The 15,271-nt window shown below is 29.4% G+C and overlaps 1 protein-coding gene across 1 annotated transcript in view; it reads left to right on the top strand.

Moving 5' to 3' along the window:
• The window catches only part of LOC106462326 (pre-mRNA-splicing factor CWC22 homolog), a gene marked incomplete at its 3' end in the record, with an annotated part of 71,349 nt that overhangs the window by 34,748 nt on the left and 21,330 nt on the right, over window positions 1-15,271 (top strand). Inside the window, exons 5-9 of the mRNA XM_022389550.1 lie at window positions 3,287-3,380; window positions 6,052-6,180; window positions 11,210-11,345; window positions 12,711-12,814; window positions 14,649-14,751. Of these exons, the coding sequence (XP_022245258.1) occupies window positions 3,287-3,380; window positions 6,052-6,180; window positions 11,210-11,345; window positions 12,711-12,814; window positions 14,649-14,751 (566 nt within the window). The remainder of the gene's footprint in view (window positions 1-3,286; window positions 3,381-6,051; window positions 6,181-11,209; window positions 11,346-12,710; window positions 12,815-14,648; window positions 14,752-15,271) is intronic.

Below are 15,271 nucleotides of genomic sequence, written 5' to 3'. Positions count from 1 at the left end.
GATTGTTTGTTTGCTTATTTTCTCAGTCAAAAAAACATTCACACTACCGTTCGTGCTCTTTACCAAACTTCTTACTTCACTTTTTTGAAAAATGAAATGGTCTTTCCTTTTACTCCTGATCAACAATCAAATATCTTTTCTTGAATTATGAATAACATGAATGGATTGAAATATTTAATTAAATTATCTCAAAATAAACTATCATTTCGGTGCAATATTGAAATTAGCTTGAATTCTTCATAACCTCTGAATAGTGGTTGACTCAATGGGTCACAGTGGTCTGGTAGTGGTTTAAAATCCATGGTTAAAGCCCCCCTCAGTGTACAGAGTGCAGACAGCCCATTGTGTAGTTTTATGCTGAAAACAAACAACAAACCAACCATCCTCTTTAGTGCTTCCTACCTACTTAGAGATTTTCATGTAAATAGGTTAACATTTTTAATGGTGATGTATGTTTTCAGACCGTTATTATTCCAAGTCTAGTAATTTCTGACAAATGCAGTTAAATGAACAAGTTATTCAACAATCAACTTTTTACCAAATGAAGAATAATGAATATTAACTTGCTGTAAGCAAACTTACCTTAAGTAACACTTATTATTTGTTGGATGTAATAAGTAAGCAGTATATCAAGCTAAACCAAAACTGCTGTGTAGTCCAAACAAAGTAAATACAAACAACAGGCATTATTTTGGCTAGTTATGCAACCAATGGCTACTAGGCCACACCCTCATGTTGTGTACATGTTGTTAAATGCAGTCATGCCAACAGAAACAATATAAGCTATCACATGTACGAGCACATTTGGTGTGTTTCTGATTTATGGCAAAGTTATTAAGGTTATAAATAATCCAATAGAAAATGTTGAAGAGAATTATTAAAATTTTTTAGAAAAGGTAGGATGAGGAATTGTGTAGCATATGGATTTCACTTTTTTTTCATGTTTTAGCAAGAAGTTTTATATACTGGCTTGCAAATATCTACAGTATACTTTTGTATTTCGTGGGACACTAAGAATATCATGTTAAGGGTAGAAAGAAAATTTAAAATAGGCTATTTGGAGCACAGATGGATCAAGTGATACAGAGAAGTGGAGATTGAGAATATGTTTAAATATTTTCATTTAAAATTGAGAAATTAAAACTCAGATAATATAGAACTTGGAACTATACACTATTTTGATGTCTAGCTTATTTACACACATTCATAATTAATAATGAAGTTGTTTAATCAAATTTTGAATGTAATTCTTCTAAAAAGTCCTGACATTTGCACTTTGACCCTACCATATGTATAGGGTTAAAAAGCTTGAAAAAAATCAAATTCATCAAACTTTCTTAAGTTTAGAAACAAATAACTTTTATTCTTAGATTTACAGCGATTAGAACTTATAATAACTAAATAAACTATATTTTTCAATTACGTAAACTGGGAAATCATTTTGAATTCAAACCCATTGTCAGTACATATTACAGAATATACAAGCAATTTACTACAGACTGAAAAAAAACTCTAGTGGCACAGTGGTATGTCTGTGGACTTACACTGCTAAAAACTGGGTTTCGATACCCATGGTGTGCAGATCAGAGATTAGTCCCATGTGTAGCTTTGTGCTTAATTATAAACAATAACAAAAACGACTGAAAAAAATCTCCAAAGTTAGTTTTATACTAGGTAAAAAAAAGTTTGATGTTTTGTCTCAACTTCTTGGCTATGGCCATTTCTAGTATTGTTTTTTTTAGTAAATTTCAACTTTCTTGCGAAGAGAGAGGCTTAGCCATTGTTTAGACCTGGCCCAATACCAAGATAAATTTCCACTATATTGTATTTCTTTGTGAACAGTAAAGTGCTTTGACAATAACTTCAGAAATATCTTTACAAGACTTGTCATTTGTATAAAGCATTTACAGAATGTGTAGTCTACATTTGGCCTGATCCATGTTATTACCGTGTTTACTGTTTGCATACAAGTCCTAAATATTCTTTTTAAACATTCTTTCATTTGAGTCAGTGCCAATGCAAGGTACAAGGCATTTAATTATAAACAAAGATATTTAGGACATGTAACTGGAATTATATAACATCTGTTATAGCAGATATTTCTAGGAAAAGTTAGTACTACAGAGTGATGCTACTATTGCTGTGTTATTGAATGAGCTTGTCAATATATCTTTGCATAGTACCATCTAGCAAGTATTGTATTTTGGAAAAGTTACTAACTTCATTGGAAATAAAATATTTTAGTTTGTATGTATTTATTATTTTCATTAAAAATAAATATAAGCATTTAAGTGTATGACAAACCTGCAGTTTAACTTTTGTCACTCTGTAAGTAGGTCTAAATTCCTTTAAGGCATTTTGTCTTTGTATTATCAATACCAACCCCAGAGAAAAGGAAAATATTTCAAATGGCACTGGTTGAGTTTTTTTTTTTCTTCTTCTTCTCCTCCTCCTCCTCCTCCCAGAAGAATTATATTATTTGACTGATAAGACTCTGCCATTGTTAAAGTATGCCTTATCAAACTGTAAAGGATCATGGAAATATCATCTCCACAGTAACACTGACTCCACTGAATGCATAGTAACTAATAATATAGCATTTTGAAATTGTGGTACACCATGAGTAACCAGTATACCACTAATTACTAATAAATGCATACATATGTGTCATTTTTGCAGTAAAATGTCAATGATTGTCAAAGTTTCTTGCTATTTTGATATCTTTCATTAACTAAAACTAAATTAATCATACTATTTAGAATTATGCTCCTAACATTATATTCATAAATGCCTGTTAAAATCTGCTTCTTCAGAGATTCTCTCTCTCTCTCTCATTCATTTTTGATTGAGGTAAAAATTGTATGGTCTTTGATTAGAATTACCTGTGAGGTTTGCTTGCTTGATTTTTACAAAACTGCAGAACAGATCCTATGAGAGATGCTTTTGTGATCTTGAGGTTCAAAATGAAATTCCTAAGCATAATTCAGTGAAAAGTCCATTGAATGTGTATGTTTTTAAGTATTAATATGTGGTCGAGATCTTCACTGAAGTGGCATCTAATTGTTTTGTATGCATGCTAAGTGAAGAAAAATGCTACTAGAGTTTAAATTCTGTTTATTTGGTTTTTGTAAAGTTTTGTAAAACATAGTCTAATTAACAGTTTCTTTAAGTTTAAAAAACTATAATAGATCACATTATTTATCGTATGTTTTAGTAATATAAACATTACTAAAAGATTATTTTGTATAATATGCATGTTACTAACTTCTTTATACTATTTTCTCAGAGGTCTTTTAGCTCGTTCCGTTATACAGGCACAAGCAATATCACCTACTTTCAGCCATGTGTATTCTGCTTTTGTTGCAGTCATCAATTCTAAGGTAATACATAGTATTTAGATTTGCCTTAATAATCCCATGATTAAAATTGTACACAAGGGGTAATAATATTATCTGGTTCTTACCTTAATTGAGAATAATGCTTTGTGTAATTTTATATAATACAATTAGTTTTTCTTAAATTTAGTGAGATGAATAATAACATTTTTACTGAGAATAAATTGATTACTATTTTAAGTTTTCAAACTTTATTCACATTTGTAAAGAATATTAAAACAATTTTCACCTGTTTAGTACTACATGATACAGTATTGGTGGCTAACTTTTTATTAACTGAACCATTGACATTCAAAAGGGAGAGAAAGTTTTCCAGACAAATATGAGTCAGCACCTAAACATTTGCATAGTAGGAATTTCACTTCTTAAATCATCATTTTGTTTGGCAATATAACCTACATTCTATATCTATTTTTGCATACAAAATGTTACATACCAGTCCTGATGTATGCTGCTCTAATCCTAACCAAAACTTTGCATGTGAAATTCTGAAAACTGGTCTCTTTTTTTGTATGGTTTTAAAATAATTTGCTTATGTGGAAACAACATAAATAACTATTTATAAGATGTATTACTATTGTAGTTTTAGACTTGGATTATTTTTATATGTTTATGAAGTCTTCTTTCTAATATCTTGTTATATTGCTGCTTTCAACTTATATGTGCAATTCTGCTGTACTACATTAATATACAATGCTCTCAAAAACTGAGTAAACAAATTTCCTTACATGGTTCTATGAGTATAAAATCTTTATGCAGGAGTGAATAGAACAAAAAAAAAAAGAAAGCTGCAGCTTTAGTGATTGATACATTTTACCCTTGACTTCCTTTCAGTATGAATGTAGGGAAGTGAATAACTTGAGTCAGCTAATCATAAACTTTCATGGAGCATAACATTGAACATGATCAGGAATTCAGAATCATAAATTTATTTGACACATCTGATAAGATGTAATCCATCTTTCCTAATCAAAGTTAAATAAAATACCTACTTGTGTGTATGATCTCTCTTGAAGTAGTGATTAGCATACCAAAATTACTGCCTGTCAGCTCACATGTTATTAGTTGACATAGTATATATTGCAATGTTTTTAAATTGTAGGGAAACTGAGAAGCTTTACCTAGGATGTCTTTTTTTTTGAAATTTTTTTTAGCTTAATCGATTTCCTATAAAAATGTTTATAATACTGGTGTTTACTATTTTGGCAAAAGAGAAAAACTTAAAAATTCAATATTTGCTATGGATAAGAAAGTAATAGTTCTTTTACTACAAATGCCAAAGTTCATTCATATTTGTGTGGAAAAGATATCTCCTGATTGTCATTAGTGTAGTGTCCTGGACCCCATTAAATGGCCCAGGGTCTCTGACCTACAGCACTTCTTTATTTCAATTCCAATTGTGTAACTAACTTCTCTTGAAAATGAGGTTATGTTTCCGAGATACAGAGAAAAAATAAACCAAGTAAGCACCAGAAAGCTGATTTGGAGAATGAACATCTCTTCTGTTTTGTATTTTACTATATTTTTGAACATTCATTGTTCTCTTTGTTAAATCATATCATTGCTATGTTTCATTTCTTGAATGATAACATTGTTTTTCTGCATGATTCTTAATAATTTTAATAATAACACTGTCTCACATCTTCTTGTAATACATTCTAAACACTTTTTTTGTTTCTTTCCTTGGATGTTCATGATGTCAGAAAAACACATAGGTTCAAGAAGTCTTGATACAGTATGATAAAACACTATAACCCGAGTGCTTTCAAAAGGTGGACCTTTCTTCTTTTGGGGTAAACTGAAAAAGAAAGGTCCACTTTTCGAAAGAGCTCAGGTTATAGGGCTTTTATTATTTTCTTGGACATTAGTATTGATACAGCATTCTTACCTAAACTGGAACAATACTTTGTTTCTTGTGTTGGATATTACTGTTGATATAGTATGTTTCTGGTCTTGGATATTACTGTTGATATAGTATGTTTCTTGTCTTGGATATTACTGTAAACTGTAGCTCTGTGTAGTGTTCCTTATTTTTGTTACATTTTCTACTGTGAATTATGACATTGTTACATGTTTTGTACCTTCAAAGAATTGTATTTTTATTTTCTTCAAATGATAATTTGAAAACATATTTCTTAAGTGTTAACTTTTTTTGCTTCTTTTGCATGAATATATTGTTTTATTTGTTTGTAAGTAAAATGATATTTCCACAGATGCATGTAAATTGCATGATGTATACTGAAAGATAACCCTATAATATTTTGTTCTTGAACAATACAGTTCCAATAAGAAGAAAAACTTAATAATAAAACTTGATTATACTCTTTCTGTTTTTAAGCATTCCAGTGTTTTCTAACAGTATAGTTCTTGCTATTTATCTTTATTCATATATCTTTGAAAACAGACAAACTATCCAATAGAACAGCTGACATAATTCTCAGGAAATTTCTTGAACACATAAGATTTATATACCATAGAATATCAATGTTATAGTTTGTTTATTTTTAAAATTTTTACAAATCTTATATTAGTACATTTTGTTGCACTCTTAATACAAGAATTGATACATATGTATGTGAGTACATATATATATATATATATATACACACACACACACGCACATACTTACATACACTCATTTGTGTGTGTTTTACAGTTTCCTCAAATTGGAGAGCTCATCCTCCGACGTCTTATAATCCAGTTTCGTCGTGGTTTTCGAAGAAATGATAAACAGCTTAGTCTCTCTTCTTCAAGGTTTCTTGCTCATCTGATTAATCAGGAAGTGGTATGTACTTCAATAATTTTTTTTGTAATTAAAGTCAGTATCCTTTTTGAATTATTTAGGAGTTTTTGAAAACATGTTAGTTTAGATCAGTGTACTGACCTTATATTTAGTGCGTGAAATTCTCAAGTTCTAAACTTTTTGTAAATATGTACATTTGTGCCTGAAAATGTAAAAGTGAAGCTCACTGATACTAATGGGAATTTAGGCAGCCTTGAAGTGCCATTATTCTTATGGAGTTGGGCTTAGTTAATTTGACCAACCTTGTAACCATGAAAGTATTTTTACTAAAGATTTCTCTGTGAACTTATAAAGTTTTTACTGAGCCCATCTAAGTGAAAGATGATTTTCATTTTTCATCCTAACAATAAAAACATTTCCATTCATCTTACGGTTTTCATATTTTATTTGGATAACCTCTAAAACCTTCTAAAAGAATATCAAAAGTTTTTTTGAGGTAAGATCTTTATACTTAAGCTATATTTTTTATTTTCTATTGCTAACTGTAGTAAAATCATCTGTAGCAAAAGTTGAAAAATGTGAAATAAAATCAAAATATCTTTTTTTTTTTTTTATTCTTGAATGATGGCAGATTGTTACAGACAGTTATTTATTTATTCTAGATAACCCTAGATCCCTAACAGTTTCATGTCTGCTTTAATTTAATTTTATTGTTTTACTAGCAGAGACCTGCAAAACATTTACAGTCAAGATTGTATCTTTATTGCAAAAGTACTTTTTTAAGTACAAGATTTCTAGAATAATACAAAATAATTCTAATCACAGACAACAAAATCTACAAGTCACTTGTCTTAGGCCTAGCATTTGTTAAGCCTTTATTAAGTACGACCTATATTTGATAAAGAGATGATATAACACTGTAGCTTGTTTAAGTTTTTGCTTTAGTTTATATAGGATTAAACTTTCCTGTACTTAATACTATCAATAAATAAACCTATAATGTTATTCTATGACCTCATGTTAGACCTTCTTGAAAATTTGATAAGCTTTTAATATTTTTTTGGACAAAATGTCTGTTAAGATATATTTACATCTGCCTTTTGTTTACGTTCATTGAAATGAGGTATGTGTGTGTGTGGTTAGATAGTAAGGTGTGCACACATTTTTAGGACAGATAAAAACTGAATATTATTATAATAGATTACCTTTGGAATCATGTGTGTGTATGTGTGTTTAGATAGTAAGGTGTGCACACATTTTTAGGACAGATAAAAACAGAATATTATTATAATAGATTGCCTTTGGAATCGTGTGTGTATGTGTGTTTAGATAGTAAGGTGTGCACACATTTTTAGACAGATAAAAACTGAATATTATTATAATAGATTGCCTTTGGAATCATGCGTAAGTAGTGTAACAAAACAATAAAATAACTTGGTAGGAGCATAGGATAAATAAACTATCTAGTTACATCATGTGGTGGTAGGTTATGTGAATTGCTTGAGGAGAAATTTTTTGATTTATTTATTTTTTTCATTTAAGTTTTATTACCTAACCTATTAAGTTTCTAATTTTTACACTTTATTTACTTTTAAAAAAATATGTAACAGCAAATAGAAATACACACAAAAACCCAGAAATTTAATACTAACTTTAGTCTTGAGGCCTTTTGCACGGGTTGCATGGTTTAGTATGAATATATCTTCCTGTCACTAAGTTGGTTGTCCAAATCTAATTTTTGTAGCTTTCAAATATGCATTTTAGAACATAAAATAAATATTAGACACTAGAATAGAATGTCCCATATCTACTATAATTTTTCTGTATTTCTAACTAACCAATAAATATATGAAAAAATGTCCAGTACTCTTCAGAGATACGTCTTTATGCTAGACATATCAAGCTCTTCCCAGAAATTATTGACTTTGAATGCTAAACCAAAACAAATACATGCTCTTTCTATTGGTTAGAAACATGTCCAATAGCAATGGAAGAGAGAATTATAGACAAATCGTTAAAAAATAGAGGATATGAGAAGAGCTTATCAATGTAGGTTGAACAAATACAGTGATATCTCATTAAAGGAAAAAGATAAGAGGCTAAAATTTTATATTCTTGCTTGGCAATATCTATAGTATGCGTTTCTTATTGATTTAAGCCCTCATAAGGGAAGAAAAAACCTATAAATAAGACAACAGATCACGCTGTCATATAACTTAGTGGTGCAAATTGACATTTTATTTAAGTATTTCATTTTGAACTTAGGAAATTGAAACTTAGATGATATAAAAAGTTGAAGTACAAACTAAACTTTGATGCCAAGTTTATTAACATACATTGAAAATAAAATAGTTTAATGAAATTTTGAATGTAACTAAAAATGTTGTGACATGCGAATTTCGACCCTCCTGGGTCCATAGGGTTAATAGATAATATGAAGTCACATGCCAAAAATTAAGAAACATTGTAAAGGCCAAACTTTTAAAACCATTTTGAGAATTTTGGTAAATTCTTTTATTACTGAATTTAATTGGCTTGTTATTTGCAATCCTGCATTTTTTTCATTTCTAGGCAGCAGAAATAATATCTCAGTGATGTGCAAATAATAGTTCAGTGATGTGTAAAACCAAGTGATAAGAGGGGAACACTGGTTGATCTAAGTTTACAAACTTACATAATATATTAAGAAGTTACAACTCAAACAATTTTTGATATATGATTTAACTTGCTTATTGAATTTAAAATAGTGTAACAAATAATCCCCACCCACTTACCAAAAACTATGGTTTTACTTATTATTTTCTTAGATTGTACTTCAGATTAATAATGAGACTAGGTACAACATGCAAAACATTTGCAGTAGTTTTCATGCTCTTTGCTTGAGTTTTCCTTATTCTGTCATTTTCATACATGCCACATAAACTAATCTTTTTTTGCAGGCATTATTTATTAGATCAAGAAATCCTTATCTGTTTGAAAAATTTTACGTGGTCAGACAAACTCACATAGACATAAGTATATTTAATAAAACTACATGTAAAGTAAACAGTAAATTATAGTAATGGTATTTATAATAGTGTACAGTGTATGAAACAGTTGTGAGCATACAGTGTATGACACAGTTTTATGAGTGAAAACAAAGAAACTTACAGAAATGAAGAATAAAACCCATAGTCAAGAAAAATGTAGTTAAATGGTGTTTATAGCAGTCTAAGAAATGAACAAAAGCTAAATTATTGTAAAGTAAAGTAAATGTAATGTAGTGAAGGCAAAGTTAGCTGAATATGCAGAAACATCTGAATGCATGTTCACCAAATGATAAGCATATGGTTTGGAATGAACTGTGCATATGTACTTTAGACCTAAATAAGTCGAGAAAACCCATAGAAATTGTGTTTAGTGTAATGTTAATTTCATTTAGGAAATTAAATGGGTTAAGTGTTGTTTATTTTTATAAAATGCTTCGCAAATAAAAAACTGAAGTTGAAATTGAAGTCAGTCTTCGTGATGACAATGACATTGTGCCACATCACTCGTTTTTAATGAAAAAACTAGTGCCCTTGAACAGACCCTTACTCAAAATAGTATCTCAGTCTACTGTACACTTATCCATGTCTACACTACACATGTAATGTTGACTCTGATCTTTGACCAAAATCATTTGCAAGTTCCCTAACTTATTTGAACACTCACAAAAAAATATCTTTTGGTCCATTTTTTTTTTGTACAAGAGAAATTTTGGTACAATCCACCAAAAGGGGCTGAAAATGTTTTGTAAATTTAATGGTTTTAGTTCCTACCGAAGGTTTTTTAGTAAAGAGTTGAGACAGCCATATTAGTTTTATTGTTGTAAGCATCTATACTAGAAATTAATCTCACTAAATATTTGTGTTATCAGAGTTCATTTTTGTTATGAATTCCTGCCTACCCATATATTTGCATACAAACATAGTGCAGTACAATGTGTGATAATGTAATTAAGCTGTATACACTGTACTGTGTTATCACACATAGCCATTCATGCTCAATTGTACTCCATACAAAATTTACGTGCATAAAACAGCACAGAGGTATAGCTTGTTTATGATAGAAAGTTTAGTGACTGAAACAGCATTATTAGCCAATCACAAAATCAAAATTTTTCTAATATTTTCAGCCCCTTTTGGTGGATTGTACCAATATTTCTCTTGTACAAAGTACCAAACTCGAAATGTTTATTTGTTAATCATCACAGTTGAAACACTTACTTCCCCCTTTCGATTGTGCACATATAGGCCTAAGGCTTTTGTTAGACAGACAACCAATGGAATCTAGGAAATACAGAAGGCTTAGCTACCATGAGAAAAGCAGGAAAATCCAGGAATTAAACATAGCATAATAATAACTCCAAACAAAATTTTATGAAAGTTTCAATCAGTACAAAATCAGGCTAGATTTGCCTCTCTCTTTTAATGTAACAAAACTTCTTGAATCTTTTTTTGAAGGTCTATGTTTTTTTGACAACCAATAAAGCCTTCTGGACAATCTTTGATACAGGTAAGGTTGTCCATTGGACAACCTTGAGATTTCCTTAAAATCAAGCCTTGTGCCATTGTGTACCATACTTGTTGCATTGAAAAGTTTGTCTAAACAAAAAAACAACTAAGGTGAATCTGAATGGAAAAACCAATATGCAATCCTGACTTCTCAACAAAGGTCTTTCTAACAATATGATATTTATAGTGTTTGATTGAGAAATATATGAGAAAAGTTCCAGACAGACAAATGCAAGCGTATTATTTATATAGATTAGTTCTGGAAATATAAATAAACATATGACAGCACAATTCTCTAATGGAATAAAATAACAAAGGTTACATTTCAAACATTAATGTACATTTGAAAGCAGAACTTGACACATTAGCTTAATTTGTTTTGTCGTATGATTAACAAAACTTACAGACTTTACTACTAACAAAGTGGTGTTTGAAGGTATCCATTTAATTTCAGTTTATCAAATTCCAAAAAGAATATCAGTAAAACATAGTTAAAAGGAGGGTGAAACTAAAAATTATTTTGTAATATGGTTCAGGCTCATGAAGTGGTGGCTTTGGAAATGTTGACCCTGCTTCTAGAGACACCAACTGATGACTCGGTGGAGTTAGCTATCAGTTTCCTCAAAGAGTGTGGGATGAAGTTGAGTGAAGTCTCTCCACGTGGGATCAATGGTATTGAACTGTATGAACATCTGGACAAATGTTCTTTTTATAAGAAAAAATTAGTGTAGAATTTATCAGAATTGCTTTTAGTTTATAGAGGATTTGTGATTACATTGAGCTGTACTAGTTATGATAATAATTATGAAAAGAATCTAATACTTTGTGCAATAATTTTTTAAGGTATTAAGGAGTTAGAATTCTTCATAAAAAATTTTTTAAGAATTAATTGGGTGATGGATGATTATAAGCATACATATTAAAAGAGGATATTACTTTTGGTTTACCATTAGAAAATTTGTAAGTGCCAGATAGATGAGTCCTTTTGAAATGGAATGTAAATAACAAACTAATATTAAAGCTTCATTAATGCTAGAACAGTATAAAAATACTTCTTTCAAATTTATTATGAAACATGTTTTATAATTATATATTTTTCACAAAGATTTCATAAAGATATATTGAATAATTTATGAGAATGCCTAAAGCTAAAAATATAGTCTCGGGATACATGAGGTGTTAGATAACGTGAAACTGAAGCCCTATAGTTAGTCTCGGGATACATGAGGTGTTAGATAACGTGAAACTGAAGCCCTATAGTTAAACCAATTTTGTTAAAGTGACAATCATAAATCAGTTCAAGCATGTTACAGTTTTAATTTTGATCAGCTGTGCTTGCAATGTTTTTTGGGGGGCAACAACTAATGAAAAAATTTAAACCAGTAATAGTTAATTGAGAAAATAATTATACAAGAGTAACATAAAATCAAAGTATGTAAGTATTTTCTATTTTCATGGCTTTCCCAGTGGTGATTCAGAAGACTTATATTTTAATGAATGGTGGTTGACTGAGAGGAAAATATTTTATTATATCTTTTTATTGGTGTATTGTAATGCTTACATAGTTAAGAATAGGTAGAATTTCAAAATTTAATCATCATAATGGTATTTTTAATTTTTTTCCCAAGAAGAAAGAAATTTACAAAGTTACTTAGTTAACTTAAAATGTGAGAGTTTAAGTAATGTTACGTGATATTTCTTAGTTCTTAAATCGTTCCAGAAAAAGATCTTCAATATGTGGTTAACCTCAGAGTTGAAGCTGCAATTGACAAATTAAGGGGAATATTTAGAAAAATATTTGGTTTTGTTACAAGGTTATTAATATTGGGAAGTGTCCAGTTAAGCTTCAAAATGACCTTGATAAAGAATTAAGCTCTTACTGTCAGGGTTTATATTATATTTTTTGAATCAGTATTTTATTACTGCATAGTGTATGATTAATGTTTTATATGTTGAAACATCATCTTAGTAGTTGAAATTAGACGTAATTAAATTATTAATTGTTAGACAAGTTAAGCTTGAATTGTCTTTATGTAGCCGTCTTTGAAAGATTGCGGAACATCCTGCACGAAAGTCAGCTAGACAAAAGAGTACAATATATGATTGAAGTCATGTTTGCAATAAGAAAGGATAAATTTAAGGTAAGCTATAATAAGATAAAGGAATGGTTGTGTTTAATAAAGATTAATAGTGCAGTAAAATAAGTAAGAAAATTATGTTAGAATAGTATTTCATGAAGGAGCTGCACATTTGCTTTTACAGGATTATTGTCATGATTGGAGGTGTAATTATTAGTATGTGTTTAGTGTAGGACGTTATTCTCACTTTTAAACAAAAACTAGTAGAACTATTGACAATACAAATCATGAATTAATGAAGCTATATTAGGTGATGTTTTGACATAATATTTAAAGTATTTGAAAATTGAACAAAGTAAAGTATATTATATGACAAAAGAAGAAACCCAATTTAATAAGTAAATCTCTAATTTTCAATAGTGATAGATTTGTGGCCTGCTATTTTTTTTTTACTGTGATTTGTTATACCTTCCTTCTGTGTATATTAATACCTTTTGGTTTATCTTTGTACATTAGACATTTTTCTTTCAAAGTTTAGTACACCATAAGTATGTCTACATTTATTCACTTTGTATTATAAAACTTGAATTACATTTTTTGGTTCCATCAGTAGTAAGAGTAGCTCAATTCCAGACTGGTTTTTCAAGTATTTGTTTGCTTATTGTAGGAAGTTCAGTTTTTTTTGTTTTTTTTTGCCATCATGTGTTAAAGTATCCAATATTATTATATTATAAACATAATTTATGTGAAAATCATTCCTTTTCCAATTACACAATATCAAAACTTCAAACATTTTATGTGAGATCAACTACTAATTATTGCGTTCATGTGAAGGTTAAATCCTGTCAGATGGGTAATAATTTTACTTGGAAGCAGCATAAAATTTGTAGTAACAAAAACTATTGAATTTTATAAAATCTGATTAAACAAGAAGAAATTGATAATGGATCATTTGCAATGAATCAATTTTCCTTATTTACTTTGTCAGCAATGAGTGAACGTTAGAACCTACAACCAGTAGTAAAGTAACAATATCCTCTCATTTTCCAGAAATAATAATTTTCATTAATTATCTTGCATAATTCAGGCTAAATGTTTCCAAAAAGGTTTTAGTAATGAATCATTTTGCATGAAACATCTTACTTTAACTGAAATTAATTTATTCTCCTTCTGTTTCAAGCATCATCTTAACTCACAAAATATCATCTTTAGATCTGAAGAATTCTAATGAAATATTACTTAAGTGTTTCTATTGTGACTTTTTGGTTAAACCAATTCTGAATTCAAGCCAGATGTTTAGAAATAGCATTTCAAATTTGCATTTTGTCTTGAACAGTAAACTCTGCATGTATTTTTCTGCTCATTATTACAAAAAACATTGTGTTGTATGCATGGCAACCAAAAAAATCAAAAATAGTAATATTTATGTATTATAAAAGTTATGAATAAATATTTAAGGGGATAAAGAGGGAATTTTTTAGGCTACAGAAATGTGATATAATTTCATTTAGACTGCATGTGTTTGTTCTCATAATGCTCTTGGCCAGTTCAATTTGAATTTCAAACAAAAGATGTGTGTGAAAATAACATTTATTTCTAGGCATTTAATGCTATAACAATGATAGTTTTTTTATTGTGATAGATCAAGTATAACTGATGGCTTGTCATATTCAACAATGTACTTGTGGATAATGATCTGTGGTAGATCAATAATTATTTTTTCATGTACCTGCAATTTAAAACAGAAATTAGATTCTAAGAACATTATAAGAAAAAAGTCTGTATCAGTATCATTCCATTCTGAAACTTTTAAATTGTGTGGGAATTTTTTTCAAAATGATACAAATTGATTCATAATCTCTAAGATTCACTTTTATTGTCACTTATATTACTGTAGGATCATCCATCAAGTATAGATGATTTGGACTTAATTGAAGAAGCTGATCAGTACACTCACCTTATTACACTTGAAGAAGCCACTAATCCTGAAGACTTGTTGAGTGAGTGGAAATTTGTCCTAACTGAATTGCATTGTATTTAAAGTTATGGTTACATAAAATATTGCTTATTGGATATAGCTGAAATAATATTTCTAGGTTGGCTAAGTGTGTTACCAGTTATGTAGAAGGCTTCTTTTATCCTTCTTTTTCTTGTGTATGGTTTTTATCCATATATTTTAGTGTTATTACAGTTTATTGTATTGTCTTCTCTCATTTCATTGGCTATTGCAGAGAAACTAGTATTACAGTCTTATATGTGTATCATGCTCCTGAATTCTAATTTTTGTTGGTCCTTTTGTTTTTCAAGTCTATTGGAGTCCACATTCACAAGGACCTTGGAAATAATAATAATAAAAACAAATACTGTTAACCATGACAATGAACATTTAAATATGATCAGATATAATCTATCATATATTGTTTATGCAAATGTAGAGTAAATAAAGTGGTTTGAACAGTAATTTATGGTTTATTAAGATCAATATCTAGCAGGATCTCGTACAGGGGTGATCAATGGAAT

The sequence above is a fragment of the Limulus polyphemus genome, unplaced genomic scaffold, assembly GCF_000517525.1.
Source record: "Limulus polyphemus unplaced genomic scaffold, Limulus_polyphemus-2.1.2 Scaffold1143, whole genome shotgun sequence".
Lineage (NCBI taxonomy): Eukaryota > Metazoa > Arthropoda > Merostomata > Xiphosura > Limulidae > Limulus > Limulus polyphemus.
The sequence above is the reverse complement of the archived record's forward strand: the minus strand, read 5'-3'. Positions and strand labels throughout refer to the sequence as shown.